The sequence below is a fragment of the Panthera onca genome, chromosome C1 (genome assembly GCF_046562875.1).
Source record: "Panthera onca isolate mPanOnc1 chromosome C1, mPanOnc1 haplotype 2, whole genome shotgun sequence".
NCBI lineage: Eukaryota > Metazoa > Chordata > Mammalia > Carnivora > Felidae > Panthera > Panthera onca.
In genome coordinates, this window is record NC_138346.1 from 214989291 (window position 1) to 215013211 (window position 23921).

A 23921-nucleotide genomic window follows, 5' to 3' on the forward strand; every position below is an offset into this window, starting at 1 on the left:
GGCTGGGGCTGATGTGGCAGCAGAGGAGCCGGAGGGAGTGGACGATCTGTTCTGGGGGCAGAAGTGACGGGACCTGCTGACCGCTGGGGGCAGGCACAAGAGAACTGCTAGATTTGGGGCCTGAGCCAAGGACGGGCAGCGGTAGAGGGCCACGGGGAGAGGAACAGTCTGGCGGAGGGGAAGCCATGAGTTCCCCTGGGTGTGTTGAAGACTAAGACATCCAGGGGAGGACGCCGAGTTGGCAGGTGGACAGGGTGACAGGGTGAAGGAGAGCGACACAGACAACACCGAGCACAGAGCCCCGCGGTGGCAGCCCCCCGCCTGCCCACAGGCTCCCGAGGGGCAGCGCCCACGGTTATCCCTGTTCCACGCCGGAGGGAAGAGCCAGCCGTCTAGGGCTCGTCCCAGCAGAGTCGGGAGCTGGCCGAGCCCACGCTCGACTCCACGATATCCTCCGGACGCAGCACGAGGTCTGATTATCGGTGCCTCGGATACACACAACCCAACAGGCGTAGAGCTTCGGATTCAAATGCACAACCCCTCACACGGCCTGGTTCATATTCCGCCGACCGGCCAACGCCCAGGCCGGTTCGGAGCCTTGGACAGAGAGAGTCTGCCATCACGGCAGGAGGGGCAATCGTCCGTCAAAGGCTTTGTGTGAATCATCTAGAACTCAGGATTGCTTCTTTTGCCCGGCAACTCCTAATGCCCTACAAGTCTCGGCTTCTGGAGGGTTGTACTGACCTCTTGGCCTGCACCCCCGGGGCTGTCCGGGGGCCCTGTCTTCCACAAGCCCCGCTGACTGCCTCAGTGCCCGTCCGTCTCTCCCCCTGCCACGCACAGGAGTCCCGCAGAATAGGCGCCGCACCTGTCCGCCCACTGCTGCTGGCCTCGCACCCGACACGGCCCCGCAGCCGCACCCACGGGACACCGGGCAGCAGAGAAAACGGACATCTACACGTCATCACGAATCAATCGCAGAAGTATCACGTCAGGAGGAAGAAACAGGATTGCTTTGATAAAATAAAAATTTTGAAAACAGGATAGGAAATGACTACTATAAACACAACGTCAACAAACGAAAAGTACGGTTGGCAGTCAGAAATTCCACGGATGGGTTTTATGGATAAGAAACATCTGAAAAGAGTCAGTCATGAGAAGACAGATCTGACGAGACTATCCTGAGTGCAGGATAAAGGGGCAGAAAGACCCACACTCACACGCAATCACACACACACACACGCACACGCACGGTATGCCTCTCCTTCAGGATGAAACAATATATTGTTTATGGAATCAGACTTACCCACAAACAATGAAGACAGTAACCTACCCCAGATCTGGAATAGTGAAGGGGAGGAAATGGGACAGAATTTGGGGAAAGACACAATAAAGCTCTTTTTAAAAACAGGGCGCCTGGGTGGCTCAGTCGGCTAAGCGGCCAACTTCAGCTCAGGTCATGATCTCAGGGTTTGTGAGTTTAAGCCCCATATCAGCCTGCTTGGGATTCTCTCTCCCTCTCTCTCTGCCCCACCCCCCACTTGTGCTCTCTCTCTCTTAGTAAATAAACTTAAAAAATTTTTTTAAATGGTTTGGTTGGGGGGCGCCTAGGTGGCTCAGTCGGTTGAGCGTCCGACTTCAGCTCAGGTCACGATCTCACGGTTTGTGGGTTCGAGCCCCATGTTAGGCTCTGTGCTGACAGCTCGGAACCCGGAGCTTGCTCCAGATCCTGTGTCTCCCTCTCTCTCTGCCCCTCCCCTGCTCACTCTCCCTCTCTTTCAAAAATAAATAAATAAATAAACTTTTGAAAGAACGGCTTGGTGGGTACACTCGATGTGTTATATCGTAGTTCTTACACGTCCTACATATATTTAGTATGAATTCTTTTTGATCTAGTTAATATTTAATTCAAACAAGCAAAAAGAAGTGGCCCCTAATTCAGACCTGGCTGGCCCCGCACGCTCCCTCACAGGGGCCACCTGGGGTCCTCGGCACCAGTCCTGAGCCACCTGCCCCAAGCAGGCTCGTGGTGCGCGCTCCTGCCAGCTGGGCGGCGAGGAGGGCCAGGCCATGACTGGCGGAACGTGCCCTGAATTCAGCCCAATGTGCCACGCCCGACGGAACACCGTGTCGCGGGGCAAGAAATGGACCCAGGAACCTGCTGGCCAGAAGGCACCTCTGTCCTCAGGGGCAGGAGTCTGACTCTTGCTCTCGGCCAGAACTTGAGGGTGCAACCCTGGCCACGCTAAGCCCTGAAAGAGTGGGAGAATCCAGCCCAGCTGTGCCAACCGAAATGCCCAAAGTGCCCGCCCGCTGAAACGGTGCCTGAGCTCCTCCAGCCCCACAGGGCTCTGGTCTTCAAAGTTCTTACGATACGGCTGAGAAGAAGGACATCAAGAACAGATAATAACTATACAATAACAGTGTTCATCAGTCCCTTTACTCCTCACAATACTGATATATAAGCAGGTCTTACTTTTAAAATACAAGTTTTAAGGGACACATGGGTGGCTCAGTCAGTTGAGCGTCCGACTTCGGGCTCAGGTCGTGACCTCGCAGCTCGTGAGTTCGAGCCCCACACGGGGCGCTCTGCGGTCAGCGCAGAGCCCGCTTCGAATCCTGTGTCCCCCTCTCTCTCTGCCCTTCCCCCACTTGCGCTCTCCCAAAAATAAATACATATTTTTTAAAAATACACATTTTAATTTTAAAAATACAAGGAAACGAAGGTTCAGAGAAGTTAGGTGACTTGTCCAAGGCCACAGAGCTGACAAAGAGGTAAAAATGCGATCAGACTTGGGCAGTTAGCTCCAGAGCCCGCAATTCTTACCACGCAAACGCCTCCTTTTTAACTTCCTACCACTCCCAGTTTTTAACAACCATACAAGTGAACGTGCCACTCGGGAGGGGGTTGCTGAATGGCATGAGCACCAGCGGATGTCAGGAGTGGAGTGGAGGAAGCAACCTGAGCTGGGCTCTGGAAGGATGGCTCTAGGTCAAAGGTCAGGGACCCAATGCCTGCCGGGGCCGGGCCACGGAGGCCCCAACACACGGTTCATACGACGACGTAAGCCCGGCCTGGCAGAAGCAGCCAGTCTGTGACTCGGAACAGCAGAAATCGAGCGCGAGCAGACAGAGAGGGCCTTGGACGCTAGACTGAGAGGTCTGAGGAGCTATATTAAAAGTTCCTGACCACAACCAGTTGAGCAGAATCACCGTAGGCTCCACCAATGTCGCTCCTACGTGTGCACCCAAGAGCAATGAAAACACACGCCCACACAAACACTTGTACACGGACGTTCACGGCAGCACTATTACAATCGCCGAGAAGAGGAAGCCACCCAGACGTCCATCAACCGATGGATACGTAAAATGTTATCATTCACGGTAAAAAAGAAATGAGGTCTCGGTACACACCGCAACATGGCTGCACCTTGAAAACACGTCACTCGGAGAAAGAAGCTAAACACGAAAGGCCACCTGTTGCGTGGTTCCATTTACAGGAAATGTCCGGAAGAGGCAGCTCCGTAGACACAGAAAGCAGATTCGTGACTGCGTGGGGTAGGGGCATGTGGATGAGGATAAGGGGCACAGGGGTTCTTTGGGGGTGGAAAATGCTCTCGAATTGACAAATCCACTGCCCTGGATACTTGAAATGGGTGCATTGTCTGATATGTGAATTGTATGTCAAACACGACTCTTTCAAATAAGTGTGAAAGCAGGAAGGAGAACCGTAACAGAGGTGCTGTGGGACAATCAGGCCGTCTCCGGTCTACCTGCAAGACAAACTTTCAGGGAAGGGGACTGGTCCGACAAGGCAGCGTTCGGGGCAGTTAAGGGAAGGAAGCAGGGCTAGGGCAAATGACGTAACGGGAAAGACAAAGACGTTATTCGGGGGATGAGTACATGCTTCACGGTGACTGGCTCTGGAGTGTGGTCCGTGGAGCCAGGAGGTACGGGTTCGAACACCTGTTCTCCCATCTTTCAGCCCTGCAGCCCCACAAGAGCCGCTCTGTCTCACACATAAAAGAGGGAAAGTCCCGTCCCTCCCTTGCAGGGCTGCTGCGAGCATTAATGAGTTAACACATCTACGAGGCTTGGAACGGAGCCCAGCACACGGGAAGTGCCGGGAGATACCGGCTAGTATTTTTATTATTATAGGAGCTGCAAAAGAAGGACCAGCAGCCGGCAATGCAGAGAACAGTCACCATTTGGAGATAAAGAAGTTAGACAACGCGAGTAGTGTTTCATGAGAAAAGTTCAATGGCGGTTCGAGTTCTGAATCTGCTGAGTCTGCAAGTGGTGACATTTGGTGCAAATATCAAGAAGACAGCTAGAGGTTTAAGACTAGGGCTTGGGTAGGCAATGAGTGCCAGAGACATATTGGATTTCATCAAGTCCAAAATGCCGACGATGGCAAGAGCATCACGGTTTTACTACCGCTGAGAAAGAGACGGGCTGCCAACCACATCAGCTATGGTGCGCCATCAACGGCAAATGCAACTTCAGAGATGTTCAAATATTCAAAAAAAAATGTGTGCCCTGCAATCAATGGATTACAGATTTAAGAGTATAAAGAGGATAGTTAAAGCTTGGAGAACAGATGAATTTTTGATGGAGGGAACCCAGCAGAGTCCTTCAAGGGCCCTGTTATCTGTTTACCATTCATTAGTTTAGCAAATCCCTAAGTAGCCCTCTTCCTATTTTTATCCTCTCTCAAGGCCGGGGAGAATGCACTTCACAGGTTTACTACCCGCTGTGTAAAAGAGAGCTTCCTTTATTCCTTAATTTCAAGCTTCAGGGGCGGCCGTGTTTAGCACAGCCCGGAGACTTGCAGCCCCTCCCGGTTAAGCTCTGCCTTTTCAGAACCGCCTTTCCGGGAGAGACCACACAGCCGACCGCAGGACAGGGGTCCAGCCGGGGCACCAGCTCTCCTGCGGATGCCAACCACTCCGGTTTTCCACCAGTTACTGTGGACTGATTCTTCCCGAAAACGATCTCTATTCACTCCTGGTATCCTCTCCTAGATCAAAAGTTGAGGGTGAAAAACCCACTGGTGTCTGAATAAGGACAGAAAAAAGCTCAACCGGGTTGGACAGCTAGGAGCAAGACCACAAACCTGGCTTCCAAACGGCTCAAGGCCAGCGCTACCCAGGATCACAAGGTCACAAGCACGGGAGACCCACCGCTTTGCCCCTCAGCCGGGCTACCCCTCAGACCCTCGTGGGGCAGCATCCCACGGCAGGCAAGACAAGCTGTGTCCCATGTGCCTGAAAAAAGCTCCCACAGACCCACCACACCGGCGAGGACGGGAGGGACATTGGCACCAACGCAGGCAAAGCTGTAGGAACACGAGGTACGAACACCACTGTTGCATACGTTCTGGAAAACGGTCTCATGAGATGTAATGAGCTGTAACGTAATTTCCACCATTTGGCTAGTAATTCCACTTCAGAAGTACACTCAAAGGAAAAAATATTTTTTTAAAGGCTCATAAGTGTTCTAGGATGACGGCGGTCAAACAATTTTGTGAATAAATTAAAAGCTACTGAATTGTATACTTTAAAAGGGTAAATTTTATAATATATGAATTATATCTTAATTTTTAAAGCCTGCAAAGTACTATTTAAAATAGCAAAAAGGGGGCGCCTGGGTGGCTCAGTCGGTTGAACGTCTGACTTCAGCTCAGGTCATGATCTCACAGTTCGTGGGTTCGAGCCCCGCGTCGGGCTCTGTGCTGACAGCTCGGAGCCTGGAGCCTGCTTCGGATTCTGGGTCTCCCTCTCTCTCTGCCCCTCCCCTGCTTGCACTGTGTGTGTGTGTGTGTGTGTGTGTGTGTGTGTGTGTCAAAAATAAAGAAATGTTAAAAAAATTAAAATTAAAAATAAATAAATAAAATAGCAAAAAGTGAAATGCCTAAGAACACAGCAATCCATATTCTGTGACAGAAACAGAAATTTCACAGAAATAGTTACTACAAGGTATACACTCTACAGATTGTTGACAGGTGGAAGCTGAAATACATGTTCACATCCATATGTGAGAGAGAGATGAACCAGGCGAAGGCTGGACGTAAAGGAGTATTATAGACCAACTACGGGTGTTCGTGTAACCCGGCACGAGTCACATGTGAGTCCCAGGGAGCCCCAGAGAGAGAGGCAGCCTCCTCTCCTTGACAACTTGCAAGGAGAGCAGCATTTCCACTGGTAAAGCATTTCCATGTATGTGATTTCATTTAAGCCTCCAAACAACCCCAAGAGAGAGGCAACAGAGATCGTCATCATCATTCAGAGATGTGCTGAGGATCGCACCCTTCAGAACGGGGACCGCAATCCCCCTCCCCACCGCCTCCACGCTGCGGGAGATCCAGATTTTCCCGGGAAAACACAGATTTAAGAACCACAAAACTGAAAGCTAGCCGTGATCCCCACCCGTACCTTCGGGGATAACTAAAAATAAAGAGGAGGGAGGGCCAAGGAGAGAGCAGGTCTGCCGGCGCTCTCCCCGGTCAGGAGGCCAGGCAGCCGCCCTGAGCTCACCTTGCAGATGGCCCTGCAGAAAGGGGGGCCCAGGGCCGGAGGGCAGGACAGCTGGTGCGCACCTGGGAGGACCCAGGCTGCCTCGGTCCCTGCGTGAGGGGCACTGAATGGCCACTCCAGCCCTCAGAGGTCAGCGTGCCCTGTGCTCCTTCCCCGGTGTGGGAACAGGGGGTTGGAACCCTCCCCGGCAGGGGCAGTTACAGCATCCTCGAGAAGTGTCCCTCTTTCTGCCCGTCTGGGTGGCTCCATCAGTTCAGCGTCTGACTCTTGATTTCGGCCCAGGTCCTGATCTCACGGTTCGTGGGATCGAGCCCCACGTTGGGCTCTGAGCTGACAGAGCAGAGCCTGCTTGGGATTCTCCCTCTCTCTCTGCCCCTCCCCTGCTTGCTTTCTCTCTCAAAATAAATAATCTTAAAATAAATAAATACATACACACATACATCTATGCATACATACATAAAAGAAAAGAAAAGAAAAGAAAAGAAAGCCTTCCACCAAGAGGGGAAAGCAGGGCAGCAGAGGGGCGCGGAGATGCCGTGAGCACATCCTGGCAATAAGGCCAACTGCCGAGGGCCCGCACGGACTGAGCCACAGGCACAGGGGTGAGAAGCTTGGGTTCTGAGGTGCCATAGAACTTGGATCCCATCCCGGCGCCCCCAGAATAAAGGGCAGACCAGCCTGGACAGCTGTCCCTCGGGCCATCAATGACGCAGCCCTCCCTTCAGCAGAGCCTCCCGGCGGCCACCATGAGGGCCAGCAGGGGTCATCTCCACACAGCCAAGGTCACTCCTTGTATAGCCCATGGTGCTGCTTCAGGAGATCCGGCCCCCCAGGCTTTCTGTGGCTCTGAGGGGGCAGGGCACCTTGGGTGTGATGGGGGAGGGGGCCCTGGGGCCAGGGAAGGAAGTGCTTTTCCTCTCCTCCTCCCCTTTTCACTCTCTCCCTCCTGCCTGTGCGGCAGCCTTCACACTGCAGCAGACTCCTCTGGGCCAGAGGCTGCGGCAGGGAAGGAGAGAGCCACTCAAGGGCCAAGGAGAGAGGGAGCTGGGGAAGCCAGCCTCAACCACTCGGATGACTGGACTGGGGCCCAGCGGCGGGGGAGGGGCGGGGACGGGACATCCAAACGACCTTGCCACTCAGAAGTCCCTTTCCAGCGCCCAGGCCCGGCGTGCAGCCCCCTCCCTTTGCGGCACTCGAATGGCAGTGTAGCCTGCCATCCCTGAGGGTCCCGGAGCTGGGCCACCCCGGAGGCTCCCCACGCCGCACAGCTGAAGCGGCACCTGCCCCCCGCGAGGGGAGACCGCCCCTGCACTCTGGCCTTCTGAAGCCTGACGCCGACCGCTGCGCTCTGAATCCCACCTTGGAAGCTCCCAGGCCGCCCTCAGTCCCACCGTAGCAGCTGGCCGGCCACCCACAAGGACCCACAGCAAGGCACAGTGACCCCCAGCAGGAGGCCAGCCCCTCCCCCTGCCTGCTTCCCATCCCGACTGCTGAAGGCACGGCCAAGGCCCAGATGTGCCGGCCACGGGACTCACTGGCCACGGGGGCACAGCCTCGGGGCCCACGTCTCCTGTCCTCTCTCTCCAGCCTGAACTAGTGCGACGGGCGACTGGGGGGCGGACAGGCCGACCAGGGAGATCCAACCCCCAGGATGGCATCTCTGACGAGGACGGGGCAGGCCACACCCTTATGGGTTAGAGCCCCTGGGGGGGGGCGGGTATAGAATCCCGCCCCCCCCACCCCCCCCCACCCCCCCACCCCCCCACCCCCCCGCCCCAGTTGCCTGCCCTGCCCTGTGTCTCTGCGCCTCTGGGCTGAAAGCACAGGGCCCAGCTGAGGGCAAAAGCCTTGTGCTCCGGGGCGTGGCAGCAGCACCCCCTTCCCCTCCGAACCCACGTCCTGAGGCTGCTGGGCCTGGGCCTTGGTCCCACGCGGCAGCCTTGACGGCAGGGCCACCGTGCCCACCCTCCTGGGCCGCAGCTGTCTGGTACTGTCCGAACCTAGATTCTCCCTGCCTCCGGCCGTGCTTTGGCAAACAGTCCTGCCCGGGCCTCTGTCTGCCTTTGTGCCTTGCCTTCTCTTTTCCTTTCTCCAAAACCCGAAAGTATCTTTGCTGGGTAAGCAGGCCTCTGGTTTGCTCAGCCCCTGGCTCCCTAGGGATCCCGCAAAGAGACCTGCAAGTGACATCAGGTATCGAAAGGGAAATACGGTGGAAGGTTGGAAGGGATACGGGGCGATGGTGCCAGCTGGTAACCCCAGCCATCACCGCTCCTCCCCAGCGCAGGGTGGGCACAGGAAGGGGCCGCCAGAAGCGGGGGAGGCGTCCCGGTGTCCCGGCCCTGCCGGTGGCTGAGCCAAGTCTGGGCAGAGGCTGGTGCTGGGCTGCAGAAGGTGACGGCGGCACCCTGTCACCATCCCACGCCCTCCGCACCAGATCTGAAGTTCAGCTCTCTGCCGGTGAAGCAAGAGCCGGGCCCAGCCCGCACCCCCACGAGCACGGCGGACACACAGCGGCACAAGGAGGTAACCCACAGCCTGAGCCCCTGCTGAGGACAGAACGGGAAATAACGGAAACGCTGGGGCGGGTTCCCGAGGCCCACGAAGGCTCAATGCGGCGGGGAGAGGGTCAGTGTCCTGACAGGGGCTCCGGAATGGAGAAGCCCAGCTCCGCTCGAGGACGGCAATGCCCTCAGAGGCTGGCTTCACGGGGCCCTGCCCGACTGCCCCAGCCCGGCACCCCCGCTCCTGCCTGCCTCCCACGGCACTGTCGGCCTGCATCAGTCATTTCGGAGTCGGTCCTAATAGACCCCCTCCCCCCAGCGAGAGGTGTCGGGGGGGCAGAGGCTGTGCCTCATTGCCCTCCGTATGGCCATGGCCCTCACACGGAGCCTCCAGCACCAGATACATGTTTGAAGAGGAAAGGAGGGAAGCTGGAGAGAGTAACCAAGGGAAGGAGAAAGGAAAAGAGAAACAGGCAAACAGGAGACAGACCTCCTGGACCCCCAGCCAGGCCCGAGGGGTCTGCCCTCCTCTCTGCCCAGGGGCACACCGTGGGCAGAGGACAGTGGCCTCGGCCCCGCAGACAGCAGCCAGCGGGATGAGCTAGACGCAGTGCTACGGAGCCTGGGTGCCAAAGCCAGACCTCTCACCCCAAGGACCCGGCCCCACCGCTTCCTGCCGCGTGACCTTGGGCACATCACCAAACCGCATCCGTAAGTGGAAGCTAATAATAGGACCCACCTCAGATGGCCACTGGGGGGACGGACACAAGAAGAATTAGCTTTTATGGTCTTGGCTGAGAACCGATGCTCTGACCATAATACAGTCAAGGCTCAAAAAAGTGGAGGGAGTCACAGAACGCCAGCACTCTGCGGAGCCTCAGCAGCGGTCTCCTATATGGCCCGCTCATCTCGCAGCTGAGGGGAGTGATGTGCTGAGGTCACCCAGCAGAGACAGGCCGGAGGCTCCCCGGTCAACGCTGCTCATTCATTATTCGTTCAGCGCTTGTGACGTGCACGCCAGGAGCCTGAAAGGAGGCACCTGACCCCCTCGGTCCGGTGGGAGAGGCACACTGGACCCAGACAGGACACAGAAAAGACTGGAGGGCGGACCAAGGAGGCACGTGGTGCTCCGAGGGCGTGAGGGGCATGGAGCTCGTCAAGAAGGCCCCCTGAGAAAGTGATGGCCGAGCTGGGAAGGAACAGGAGGGACGGGAGGCGAGGAGGAGGTGAGGAGAAGCATCTGGGCAGAGGGCGCCACCGGTACCAGCCCTGGGGCAGCTCTGATGGGCCCCACCACACCCACGTAAGGTCTTGGCCACGTAAAGCCAAGTTTACTCACCCAGCCTGCGTTCCCTAAGGGCAGCGAGGCCCGGGCGGGCTCTGCCCTGGGGGTTAGCACAGGCCAGAGCTGGGCCACAGCAGGCCCCGCAGGAACACCACACACCGGCGGAAACTTCCCTCCGAGAAGCACCAGCCGGGGCGCAGAGGCTGGGCAGATCCCCCGGCCCTCGCATCTCACCAGGCACAGGGCCGGCGGAGGCCGGGGAGCCGCGGAGCGCGGGGGCCATTCACTCACCCTCGGCATCCACAGTCTCCTTCATGATGATCTCCACCCGCTCCACGTGGTGCCGGCTCCAGAGGCCGTCCAAGGCCTTGCGGTTCTGGTCTCGGAAAGGCAGGATCTGAGCCACGGCCTGCCGGGGAAGGAGGCCAGTTGGGCGCTGGTTCTCAGGGTGAAGAAGGAATCCTGACTCCGAGAAAGGGCCCACGCTTCTCTACCCCCTGCTCGGAGGAGACGCTCCCGGGATGCAACAGTCCCTGGGCTTTGGGACCTCACAGCTCTACGCGCACTCCAAAAACTTGTAAGTGACCTCCGCAGCGTTACCTGCTTTTTATTTTGCGAGGAAAAAAGTACTGCAGATTATTTATCTTCTATGACCATCGACTTTTAATAAAAGAAAGAGATCTTTTTACCACTAAAAATGGAGCAAGAAAAGCTTTAGATTGAATGCATTCAGTATTCTTTTCTCATTTTCCCAGGAACAGGTGCAAACCTCACCAGGTCCTCACCTCTGAGGACCACTCTTTGGGGATGCTGCCGCTCCAAACAGGGCTGGACAGAAAGCAATGCCTCCGTCCTGGAAAACTATGAGGTGCCCACCCACGTGGCCCTGGGCTCACCCAGCCTGGTCAGCACCAGAGGGCGCCGTGCTCTGTGCTCTCTGCTGGGGTTTCTAGGGAGAGATGTTCCAGAGGCACTCCAAGGGCCTGCCCAGAGCGAAGTGGCCGGCCAGCCTGCATCACCCAGGAGGCCACCCCGCGCTCCGCCACAGAACCTGGCTGAGGAACATGGACTTAGGGTCCCTACGCAGCGCGAGACCTTGTTACCAGCCTTTGGCTCAAAACAGAACTCAGGAAGACACGGATACTGAAAAAAGGCAGTCGGATGTGGAATAAGTTAATTCTAATCTCCCCACCGGGACCCCCTGGAAGCCAGGCCGACACCAGAGTCCCGGGGCCACCCGTGTAGATGATGCAGGGCAGCGACTGCTGCTTGATCCAGAACGCGGCTGGACAGGCGGACCAGGGCCACACAGTCCTGCCCCTTGCCGCCCTGCTTCTCCTCCAGCCTGTCGCCGCCTGCCGGCCCTCAGGTTGACCATGGCAGCTCGGATTTCACGACGGCTCAGGCCTGATCCCACATCAGCAGAGTGGCTCCGCAGGTGGGGTCTCCCCGCGCCCGGCTCACGCCAACTCCTGGCTGCAGCTCACCTGCTTGCCCAGGTAATGGTCCACCCGGTACATCTCCTCCTCTCGGAAAAAGCCCCCGAGTTCCGTGGCCAGCTGCTGGGCTGAGAGGTGGTCATGGCCGAAGGGCTTCTCGAGGACAACCCGCAGCCAGGCGCCCGGGCCCGGGCGGCAGCTGCTGTTAATGTTGCGGGCAATGTCCGCATAGGCAAAGGGTGGCACCGAGAAGTAGAAGATCCTGCCGGCCTCCCGGAGGCCCCCGCGTTGGACCTGTGCCTCGATGTCCTTGCTCAGGGCCATATAGTCCTCACGCGTCGCCAGGTGGCGGTACGCACTCAGCCACTGGAACTGGCCCTTGAGTTCGGAGCAGCGGTCGGGTGCCACGTCCTCCGGGCAGGAGAGGGACTCCAGGACCTTGGCTATGAACGCTTGGCCCTGCTTGGTGGACGTCAGGGCAGCCCCATGGAAGCTGAAACTGTAGTCCTTCCCCGCCTCATCCAGGTACAGCTGGAACAGCCCCCGCCATAAGTATTTCCTGGCCAGGTCCCCGGTTGCTCCCAGCAGGATGACGGAGACGTGTCCCCGGAGCTCCTGGGCCTGCAGGCACCCCAGGAGGGCCACGCACATCGCCACTGTGAGCATCTTCCAACAGCCAGGGTGCCTGGGCATAGGTGAGGCAGACAAGGAACAAGGAAAGATCAGACATGGTTCAGGTGGCTGGGACATGGAGGTAAACACACTTCCAGGCTCTCAAACGTTTCCTGCCTGGCAGGAATCAACCACGTTTCTCAGAAAAATGCTATCATCCCACGGCTTCCCCGCTGCTCCCTCCTCAGCAACTTGGCTTCTGTGCCAGGAAGCTGGTGCGTAGGGAGCCTGCCCCGTAAACAGGGACCGTACGCGGGGAGGGGGTAGGCCAGTTGCTACAGACGGACCGCGGTGCCGCAGGAAGCTCCGGGGAGGCCCCCGGGGCCACCGCAGGATTTGGAGCTGCCCACTGGAAGATCGACGCCAACCTCATCCATGAGCACAGGCCACCAGGCCCACGAGCTCGGGAATGGTAGACGGCCCTCGGGTGACGGCTGGAACTGCAAGAAGACAGGATCACCCCCGTCACTCCTCGCTTGGCTTCCCTCGTGTCTGCTGGGCTCCGGGCCCAGAACGATTACTAATATCTCCTACGGCACGGTGAATAACAACACAGACTCTGGAACCAAACGAGGTGGAATCCTAGCTCAACTCCTCCCTGTTTGACCTTGGACAATTACTTAATCTCTCCTAACCTCGGGTTCCCCATCTGAAATAGGGGTGACAGCGACCTATACCACAGGGTTATTAGAAGGAGAAAATGAGGGGCGCCTGGGTGGCTCAGTCGGTTAAGCATCCGACTTCAGCTCAGGTCACGATCTCACACTCCATGAGTTCGAGCCCCGCGTCGGGCTCCGTGCTGACAGCTCAGAGCCTGGAGCCTGATTCAGATTCTGTGTCTCCCTCTCTCTCTGCCCCTCCCCCACTCATGCTCTGTCTCTGTCTCAAAAATAAATAAAAAAACATTTAAAAAAAAAAAAGAGAAAATGAGTTAATATTTATCAGATGCTTAGGACACTGCCCACCACCCCCGAGCGCTACGTAAGTGGTAGTCGGCACTAGGGTATGTTAATGACAGCAGCGGCCCTGAACGGAGCGCTTCCGTGCGTAAGATCCCACTGAGTGCAGGCAAAACAGCCAATGGAGTGGGTGCCGTGATAGTTTCCCTCTTGCAGAGAGAAAAGCTGAGGCTCAGACGGTGAAGGAAGGGGAGGAAGGAGGGAGCCCAACAGGCACCAGGCTCTCTGGCCCCCGAGCTGACACACAGCAAGTGCGTGCTGCATCCTCCCTCGTGCCTTGGCTGCTCTTCAGGCTAATTTAAAGCCGCTGACACGTACGAAAGGCAAGAGGCCTCGGACCCGCCATGAATGCGCCAGAGGATCTGCTTTCACTTGCCTTCTGTTCTGACCAAGGTTGGAGGGCTTACTGTGTGCAATTCTTACTCCGCGGCTCTCCCGTTCTCCGATTTCCAACGGAGGCCAGGGCTTTGGGGGAAAGGGAGAAGTGAGGGGGGAAAGTAGGCGTGGCCAGCTACTCGGCTCTGAGAACTCGAAGGGGCCCAGCCCGGGGTGCTGGAGCACTGAACAGGGAACCGAGATGACTGACAGCAGGTGTTCCTGGATGAAGGGTGAACAACACCCTCAACCGTGAGGTTCGAGTCTGGCTGTACGGTAGGGACACGGAGGTGTGAGGCGATACCCGGCCCCCTTACCTTCCTGCATCCCTGTACCAACCCCCATCTTGAGAGGGACCTGGCCACCCTCTGACAGCCCACTCCCTAGCCCCCCCTTTTCCCTTTGCCTCCTCCTCGTCTCTTTTGACGTTGCAGTTAGCGGCCAAACCAAGATGAGGCTCCAACGACAGGATGTGCGTCAGAATCTACAGGACACCAGACATTTCCACTATTCAGCTTGATGTGGAGGGTAAAGAGACCAGCTGCGAGGCCTCCAGCCTTCCCCTTGCACTCTCCCTTAACCTGTGCACTCACTCCCGAACCAGATGGGCCACAGGACCAGCCTTTCCTCTCCCGCTTCCCAATCCCTGTCCTTGGCCCTTCACGCATTTCCTTCTCGGCTGGCAATCGCCCGTCTGGAGGGAAGACAGAGCTGCAAGGTCAGTGCGGGAGAGAGGCGGTGAGAAATCTGAAGCCTGGAGAACAGCCTGGAGAAGGAGGAGCCTCCAGCTGGCGAGCTGCATTTCAGAGCTCCTGATCCCACCCCCGGAGCCAGGGCTTGGACTGACAAGTGCCGGGGACAAGAGGAGGAGTCAGGAACCTCAGAGAGCCTGGATGGGCAGGCGAGGGAGCCCCAAGGACCAGTCCCTCTCCCCCAAGCCCAGAAGACTGCAGAACTGTCGTGTCCCCAAGGCCGAGCCTCCAGTCACTGTGCTGAACGGCTTCCTCAGTCAAGTGGAAGAATGTGGCATTTGGGTCAGAGGACCAGGGCTCAAGACCACCTCCTGGCTGTGTGATCTAATGAACTCTCCTAGTCAGTTTGGGTCCACTTTTCCTAACTATAAAACAGGGCTAACAACACTGAACTAAATGAGGGGCTTGTGACGATTAGCCGAGATGATGCAGGTGACAAAGCCCTATGCGGACATTAACTAACCTAGCTCAGTGCCAGGCGCTTCCTGGCTCCTGGGGGGCGCATAATGCCACCGCTGCCCAACAGAACCGCGCAGCTCAGCGGCTACAGAGCTCAGCCCCGCAGGCAGCCCCGAGGAACCAACTCGGGCATTGACGGCACATTCCCCAGACAGGTCCTTACTCCCGGCCCCGAGGGGAGGGAGACAGTGACCGGTACGGTCATCCTCCTCGCTGCCCCGACAGGGAAATAAACAGGCTCCCCGAAGCCCAACAAAGTCAAGAACAGGGCCCCAGCTCTGGAGCAGGGGTGAGGCAACAGGGAAACCAGACGGCTCCAACACACCCAGGCTCCAACACACCCACCGACGGTCTAAACCACCCTCGCGCGGCACGGCTCTGCTTTTGCGGGGTTTTCTGAAGCACTTCCCCCTGCCTCTCTGCCTGCTCCAAGAGGAATGGGCCTACAGGCACCTCCTAAAATCACACACCTGAAGGGAGCCAAAAAGCCTGGACGTGACAGTCCAACCGCTAATACTGCCATGAACCGTTTGTATCTTTCATTCACAGTAAGTTTCATTTGCAGAGCTCCGGCGCAGGAAGGGCAGCCTGCGGGACTGCGTGTTGGGCTGAGTGGTGGTTCTTCTCCAGCTCCTGCCGTGAATCACCACGCCACCTCGATGACCTCTCACCGAGGCGTCTGTCCTGGCCAGGCCCCCCTGCCCCACCTACGAGATGAAGAGACTTAGCGGAAGGATCGCTACTTGACTGCTGCCCCCCAATCCCGGGTTTTCCAAGGAAAGGAGAGAACCCCTCTCTCATCAGGGAGAGGCCCCAGCTCTGCCTTCCTGTAGGGCAGCCGGGTGCCTGCCTCGGGGGAGGGGAGAGGGGCGCTGAAACGGGAAGCAAAGAGCTGATGACCACGTGCCCTTCCGAAGCTAAGACGAGACTCTTGAAGCTGTAACCAAAGCTTGTGAAGGATGCAGTGTCATTTACGACACTCAGATACTTGCCAGACACACACTACCCCACCGCGTGCGGTGCCGCGGGGCCTCGTCTAGGGAGGCGCAGAGGACCTTCTCCAGACAGGCTCGTCTGGGTGTCAGGACTGCTGGGCCCATGTCCGCAGTCCTGCCCCCCGAGTCCGGTCTGAGGGGTTCCCGCCCGGCATCCTGGGCAGTTCACCTTTGGAAGAACAGCTCCGCCAACGCTCCCAAAGCTGTGAACACCGACTTGGCGGGCCTGGGGGTCTGGATCAGAATCTGCTTCCGGTCTTTGTTTCTGCCCAAGCGAAAGAGGCGGGTGTGGGGCGCAGCCCCGCAGCTATGCCTGACCCGCTCCGGTGGCAGGGTGGCTGCTGGTAAACCACAGGGGGAGTGGCACTGGTCTGCTATTCCCAGCAGACACGGGGCAGGGGCAAGGAGCGGAGAGGTAAAGGTCAGTGGCTGCGGCGGCCTTGTCCCCTCTCCCGATGCCACATCGACACCTTTGACCTCCACCTTCTGTTTGCCAAGCGGGAAGGAGGGGCCTGTCTTCTTCAAATCATAGCCCAGGAGTTTGGAATTTTTGAAAGAATGTGTGGGAGTAAAACAAGAGTTCAAACTAAAGATCATTTTTAACCAGAGTGCGAGGGGAGGGGCCCAGCGCCCTCTCCAGTCACTAACTCCAGTGTTTTCCCCGAACTCTCCCGGTCCCGGCCCATCTGCACAAGACACACCCAAACCAGTCAAACCCTTCAGCCACTCTGCGGCCTCGACTCCTCCCTTCCCGGGCCCCTTGGGAAGGGTCAGGGACAAGAGTTGCAAGATCGGGCTCTGGGGCCAGTTTCCTCCCCAGATCTCAGAAAATCCTTATTCCTATCACCTTCTCAGGGGTCTTGGGTCCCTATGACCCAAAGGTGTGCTAGAGCCGCCCTGTACCTGCACGCAAGATTCACCTGCTGAATTTTTAGGAATTTTTCAAGCCAGTTGTTAAACACAGCCATTAAATTAAAGACCAAATCGGGGTGCCTGGGTGGCTCAGTCGGTTAAGCGTCCGACTTCGGCTCAGGCCAGATCTCATGGTTCATGAGTTCAAGCCCCGCGCTGGGCTCTCTGCTGTCAGCACAGAGCCCCCTTGGGATCCTCTGCTCCCCCTCTCTCTTTGCCCCTCCCCCACTTGCATTTTTGCTCTCTCTCAAAAAAAATTTAAAACCAAATTGTACCAATTTATAACCCAAAAAATTATATTCAAAGGTAATAAATACTTTCAGTTTACCATTTCCTATTTTACTGTATTTTACTATCAACCTGGGTTCTTGACATTGTTTCCATCTACTATGTCTGTAAGGTGAAGATATTCTACGATGGGGTGCTTGAAACGGCCCGGGAAGGGATATTTCACCACAGATACCGGCAAATGCTGTAAATCGGGCCCCCCTTCACCAAGCCCCACCCCTGCAGAATTGTTACACATTTACCAACACAGGACACCAAATCTGCCTCTCCAGTCTGGGTTTTCTGCCCCTCAACTCCAGGCTCATACAATCAACTGCTACTCTGACACCATTCACTGGGTGTCTAGAAGACGTACTATGTCCAAAACTGAAGGGACTTATCCCCTGACCTGCTCCACTTCTCCAGCCTCCAGAAATGGTAACTCTATCCTTCCGGGCACTTAGGCCAGAAACTTTGGGGGTCATCCAATCTCTCGGCAGATCCTACAGTTCCTATCACCAAAATTAACCCAGAGTACAACTACTCCCCGCCTGCCGCCACTCCACTCTGGTCCCAGCCACCATCACCCCCGTCTGGGTTCCTATAGGAACCACCTAATTGGCTTCCGGTTTCTTCTGCCTTTTCCTGAACATGGCACTCGGTGCCCTTTTTATGGCCTCCCACCCATGACCTCTTTGATCTCTTCTGCCACTATGCCCCTCTCTAGGCTCCAGCCACCCATCGTCCTGCCTCAGGGCCTTTGTACTTACCGTTGGCTCTGCCTGACCTACTTTCCCCTGCAGATGTCCACGTGCTTCACTCCCTCGCTAACTTGAATTCTTTGCTGAAATGTCACCTCGGTGAGCCTTTCTCAGCCGACTCTGGCAAACTGCAAACCTCCCACCTCCACCTCAGCCCCTGCTCTAGTTCTCTCTGCAGTACGTATCATTCTCTAACACGCCGTCTGTGAAAAGCGTATTTGTTTTATTGCCTGCCACCCCTCCCCGTAAAATGCAAGTGCCAGTGGGGGCAGGGGGCTTTGTGCTTTGTTCGCTGATTACCTTCAGTATCCAAAACAGGGCCTGGCACACAGAAGGTGCACTATAAATATGTGCTGAATGGACAAATAAATCCCATTCTGTAGGAGACCACTGTCGCCTGTGTGCGAGCTATCTGCATCAGAATGATGGCACGAAGGAAGAAATCTCTACTGGTGACTTCAAGCGCTATGGCCCAGTACGCGGGCCCAGCAACAACACCAGTAATGATAAAAGAAACGTTTACAGAGCATCTAACTATATGCCGAATCCTAGAGCTTCACATGCATCGAAGCTTTTAAATTCTTGCCACAACCCAGGAGCTAGGTACCATTACTATGCCCATTTGTAGAATGAGCACAGGGGAAGCCGAGGTGCACGGGGAGGGGGGCGGAAAGAACTTACTGAAAGGCAGGCAGCTCAGAGGTGATCAGCTATAAATACGGGCGGTCTGGCTTCAGCACTTAGGTCCCACGTGCCAGTAAAACATGTGACTACGACCCCAAGCAGTGGGATTTAAAACACTGCATTGGTGTGGACACGGATCCTGCCCCTCTAGGAGACGCGAACAACGGTGGTGCCAACAGTCTATCTCTCTCGTGTCTCAACCACGGGGAAGGCAAACAAGTCAATAAGAAGCACAAGATGAGGCAATCCCCATAAAGCACTTGGCACGAGCTAGCCGACGGTAAGCAGCCCAGAAATGTTTGTTTCTATCATTATGAAACCAACAGCATCGTGAGTAAAGGTACTTTTCTTGCTAGTTTCTTGGAACTCCTGCAAAATGAATTAACCATCCCACAACAGAAAAAAGACATACCAAGAAACGGCTCATCAACAGTTTTCATGACCTTCCAGTCATACTGGGGGTGGGGGGGGGGCATCAAAGAAAGAGAATGCTAGAAAGAGAATGCTTAAAAGTCCCCAGCCCAGCCCTTAAGGGATTTATAATCTAGCCCAAAGAATAGGGGCGTGAACCCCAGCTGTAAAATGGGGATCATCCGCCTCATTTTAACACTGGGCAAAAAAAAAAAAAAAAAAAAAAAACCCAGATCACGGATGTGAAAATATTTTAGAGGGCAATGGTGGTAAGAGCTCTCCCAAAGAGCCACCAGGCTCTCAAAAAGCAAAAACCAGACTTCCTGGGCAGCAAAAAGCAAAACGAGACTTCCTGCTCTGCCCGTGGGTTAGGGTCTGTCCGGCAGAATCGACCGGGAAATGCGGCATCATGCAAAGACACCTCACCTTGTTCAAATTCCATCAATAAAGTCAGGAGTGGCTAGGCCACTGATGACCAAAGGGAAACCTCTAGGTTTAGGTGGCCTAAAACTGTCGGACCCAAGAGTAACTTAGTAAACTCCAGTCTTTGTATAAACATAACTTGAATGTCTGCCTAGAGGGGTTACTTGTTGGGCAGTCGCGTACCTCAAAGAAAAGTTACTGTCTGAGAAATGAGCTCTCTTCATGCCAAGCAGGGAGCATTGTTATCTCGAGGGTTCCTAAAACTAACCAAAAGATGAGCCTCATAAACTCAAAACGTCTATCCGCCTTCGATCAGGGCAGAGAATGTGGAAAATCACTGAAAATCTGCCCATTCTACACCAATTCCCCCTAATTCGCTACCTTTTCAACGAGCCATGCGCCCCGTTGGGAGGACAGGCGGTCGGGTGGGCAAAGAATTTAGGTTTATGACCTTTCCAGAAGTTCTCATTTCCAACCAGACATTCAGGCTGAAGTGACCTGATTCTCAAAGAGGCGGACAGGTTTACTTCTGGAAAACTCTTCGTTGGATGGGGTGTGCCGCAAACGCTGATGGAAACCGGAGGGCGAATGCCAGAGATCAAGCTGATCTCGGGAAAGAAAGCACGGGGTTCCTCCTCTCACCGGGCTGACTTCCAGAAAAGCCTAGAGAAGGGGACGCCGTGGGCCCCTCCAAACTAGCCGCCAACGGGGGCTGGCCGGCCCCCGCCGCCAAGGGCTCTGCGGAGGAGGAAGTGGACAATTTATTTGGAGGAAGCGGGGCTGGGAGGCAACTCGGGCCGGCGCTGGGCCCCCGCCGGAGTCCCAGCGGCGGGCGGGCGGGCGGGCGGGCGCGCGGTGGCCGCGGAGACGCCGCCCGGCCGAAAGCCCGAGGCGGCCGGGCCGACCTCCGGCGCGGCCCGGCGCGAGCGCGCCGCCGCCGGCCGACTGTCAACAACGCCCGCGGCCGAAGGAGCCGCAGACCAAGCGGGGGAGGCAGCTTACTTCATCTCGCCCGTCAGAGCCGGCCGCTTCTCCGGGAAACGTCGGCGGCGGCGCGGGGCGCGCGGCGCTGCGGGCCGGGCTCGGGCCAGGCCGGGGCCCCGCGCATCCTCTTCCGCAGGCGCGGCGCGGCCCGCCCCGACAGGTGCGCGTCACGCGGCCGCGCGGCCGCCGCGCGCTCCGGTTTCGCCGAGCGTAGCCGGGGGGCCAAGTCGGCCGGCCCAGCCGCCCCCTCCCTGCCCCACCCGAGCCGCGTCCGGCCTGGGAGCGCGGGGGCCCCCGCGGGCCTGGGCCCCAGACCACCGCGGCCTCGGCGCGCGCGCCCGCGCAGTCGGGCCGGCTCAGGGGCGCGCGCGCGCGCGCACGGTCAGGCCCCGGGCGAGGGGCGGAGGCGCAGGAGAGACCACGCCCCCTGGCTCGGGGTCGACCGAGGGGTGGGGGGAGGCGGAGCCGCCCGGATGATTTCTTGGTTAGCGTAGAGAGGGCGGGACTTCAGAGTGAAGTGGGCGGGCAAGCGGCCGGCCGACCCTCCGCACCGGGTTCTGCGGTTCTGCGGTGCATCTTTAGGGGCTGCCCTCTGAGACACCCGAATAGCGGAAGGAAGTGGCGGTGTCGCGGAGGAAGCCTGGGAGCCGGGTGGCCGGGTCCTCCCCAGCATCTGGCAGAAGCTGCCGGACCTGGAACAGGTTACTTGCCTCCTCGGGCCTCGCTCTTCTACGTCTGTACAATGAGCAGCTTGGTCCGTCTCACTTTCAGAGCCCAGAAGTCGTGATATAGGGATCAGAGAGCACGCTATTGCCGGGCCTCCACGTTCAGTTTCAAATCTCTGCTTACACCCGTGTGACCTTGAAGACACAAACCGGAGACTCAGTTACTTCGTCTGTACAATGGGACGATGAGAGCATGGCCTTTTCTCTAGGGTGGTGGTGAGGTGGATACGTGAGATAACACGGTCAGCTGCTTCTGTCAGCACCCAGTCGATGGCATGTGAGCCCTCTACCCCCGTCCTCACCAGTGTCATGCAGTATCTGACCCTCAGCCTGCAGCAACCTCGTACCTACTTTCTCCCAGCCCTACAGGCTGTCAGGGCCCCTAGTGGCACCCCAGCCATTAGAGAGGCAGCTGCTCCTTCCTGAGAGTGAAGGTCCTGAGTGACCTCGGGCTAATTAAGGCAGGGCTACCCAGGACCACCTCCTGGATGTAGACCCCCCCATCCCTACTCCCAGAGCACCTTAGCTCCACCCCTTCCCCAGACCCACCTTCCTCCCACTGCAGGGACAGGAGAATGCATGGTCACGTCTGCTAAAGAGTGCAGAGCACCGAGGAGAGGGGATTCTGACTGCAGAGAAGAAAGCTTGTAGCAGCTTTTTCTTTCATGAAGGTTCCGCGAGAGGTAGAGCATTGAGAGCGAGCAGAAGGAACTTGGCAGTGGCCAGCAAAACTGTGTGGGGCCAACAGGCCTGATTACCACACAGGATATTGGGCAAGAGGGTTCCAGGAAGGCTGGGAAGCTGGAAGGGGCTGGGCCCCACTGTCATCAAGGCCAGGGGCCATCTGGGGGCCTGCAGTGAGCTGACAGCTCACTGCAGGCCCCACAAAGAATTCGGGCGGTATGCTGGGTGGGACCTGGGTGGGGGCATCGAGGAGCCAGGTACCCACTGGGCTGCCTCCACAGCTGGATGTGGGCAGGAGGGTCTAGGGGAGGGGCCAGGCAAAACAGTCTGGGAGAGGCCAGGACTCTTGGCCAAGAGCCCTTCCCATGTTCTGCAACCCTAGGTGCACCGTGCCCTCCCACAACTGTGCGAACCGGGGCTGAGGGAGGCATTATGGAAGATGGCAGGTGCCCAAAGACTGAGATGAGCCAAGGGGACCTTTCCTGGGTCCCTGTACAGCCATCATAAGGGTGATCTGCAGGTACCTTGAGGGCATCTTTAAAAAATTTCCCACAGGCAAGTCAACCGTAAGCAGCCCATTAAGAATATTCGCGTGTCCCCTTAGGTGTCAGGGGGGCGGGGTCTGCACCTAGGATGAAATGAGCCAAGGCTGTTACAACGGTCCTCCCCATCGACAGCTGCTCGTCCCAACTCCATACCTCCTAGTCTGACCTGGACCATCGCTTTGCCTTCTTTCCATCAGGAAAACACTTTGGTGTCATCGAGGTGTAAGCGTATTGCCCCCGCCAAACCCACAAATCTACAGCCTTGTCCATTAGGGCCTGTGATTGGCTTCTGCTCGTTTGCCAACCCGAAGCGTTGCTCATTTCTGTGCTGCCAGCAGCTACGAGACGCTCCAGGCGACATCACCGGGGACCAGGTGTGCCCAGAACCCTCCGAAGGAAGCCGGAAGAGAAGAGCAATGCCCCCCCCCCACCACCACCGGCATCTTGCGGCCCAGACGGTGTCTGTGGCTTCTGACTTGTCAAAGAGCACCGTGGGGCTCTCTTCGCCAAGCTCTTTTTTTTTTTTTTTTTTCATCTTCCTAAACTGTGGGGTGGGCAGGAGTCAGGGTTAACTCAGCCCGCTTCACTTCACAGACATGGAAAGTGAGACCCAGCAAGATGAATGACTCACGAGAGAGGTCTGTGGAGTTAGAAAGAAAATCACGTGGTGGGTTCTATTTTCAGAACGACTCACCAAGTCAGCTCTGCTCGTTCACTCTGCTCTTTGCACCGGGAGGGGAGGGGGAGAACAGGTGTTGTGGATTTGCAGCCACAAGTCGAGTTTTTCACCCCCAGACATGAGAAAGCTCAGCGCTTTTTCTCCCCTAAAGACGGGCTTTGTGACGTCCGCATGAAGTGGCTGCAAACAATGTTTGTTTTTCTATTGCTGCGGTGACAACACCATTTAGTGACGTAAGCAATGCAAACGTATTATCTTACAGTCCTATGGGTCAGAGGTCCCGCGTGGGTCTCCCTGGGCTAAAACCACAGGGTTGCAGGGCTACGTTCCTTTCCAGGGCAGCCCTTTTCTGGCTCATTTGGGTGCCTCCGGAAGTCAGTTCCTTGTGGTTTAGGACTGAGATCCCCGTTCCCTGGCTGGCTGGCTGTCTGCTGAGGGCCATTCGCAGCTTCCAGAAGCTACCACATTCCCTGGCATATGGTCCCTTTCCTCAGTCTTCAAAGCCAGCCACAGAGGGTTGAGCGCTTTGATCTCGCCTCCGTTTTGGGGTTCATGTTTCTGACCCTTCTGGGAAAGGGCCTCTACTTTTTAGAACCCATATATTAGATTGGGCACACTTGGATGACCCAGGATCATCTCCCATCTCAGAGTCCGTATCCTCAGGCACATCTGCAAAGTCTCTTTTGCCGTGTAAGGTGACATGAGCACAGGTTCCAGACATTAGGGCCTGGACATCTTCAGGGAGTCATTATTCTGCCTACCGCCAACTAGAACTTTCCAGACTCCTAAACCCTCTTGATTGTCCAGGATCTTTACCACATGACTTTTTACAAATACCTTTACTAAAATATAATTCACATCCTATATAGTTTC

General features: G+C 56.8%; 1 protein-coding gene across 12 annotated transcripts in view; it reads right to left on the reverse strand.

Annotated features, from left to right (window-relative positions):
- Positions 1-23153, reverse strand: part of H6PD (hexose-6-phosphate dehydrogenase/glucose 1-dehydrogenase) — a 32149-nt gene extending 8996 nt beyond the window's left edge. Inside the window, exons 1-4 of one of the 12 annotated variants that reach the window (XM_060622893.3) lie at positions 23064-23153; positions 21126-21275; positions 11810-12446; positions 10614-10731 (exon numbers count right to left, since the gene is read on the reverse strand). In XM_060622893.3, the coding sequence (XP_060478876.3) occupies positions 10614-10731; positions 11810-12427 (736 nt within the window). In that variant the 5' untranslated portion in view covers positions 12428-12446; positions 21126-21275; positions 23064-23153. The other 11 variants (XM_060622883.3, XM_060622885.3, XM_060622884.3 and 8 more) reach the window with 11 other exon arrangements.
- Between the last annotated feature and the right edge of the window lie 768 nt (positions 23154-23921).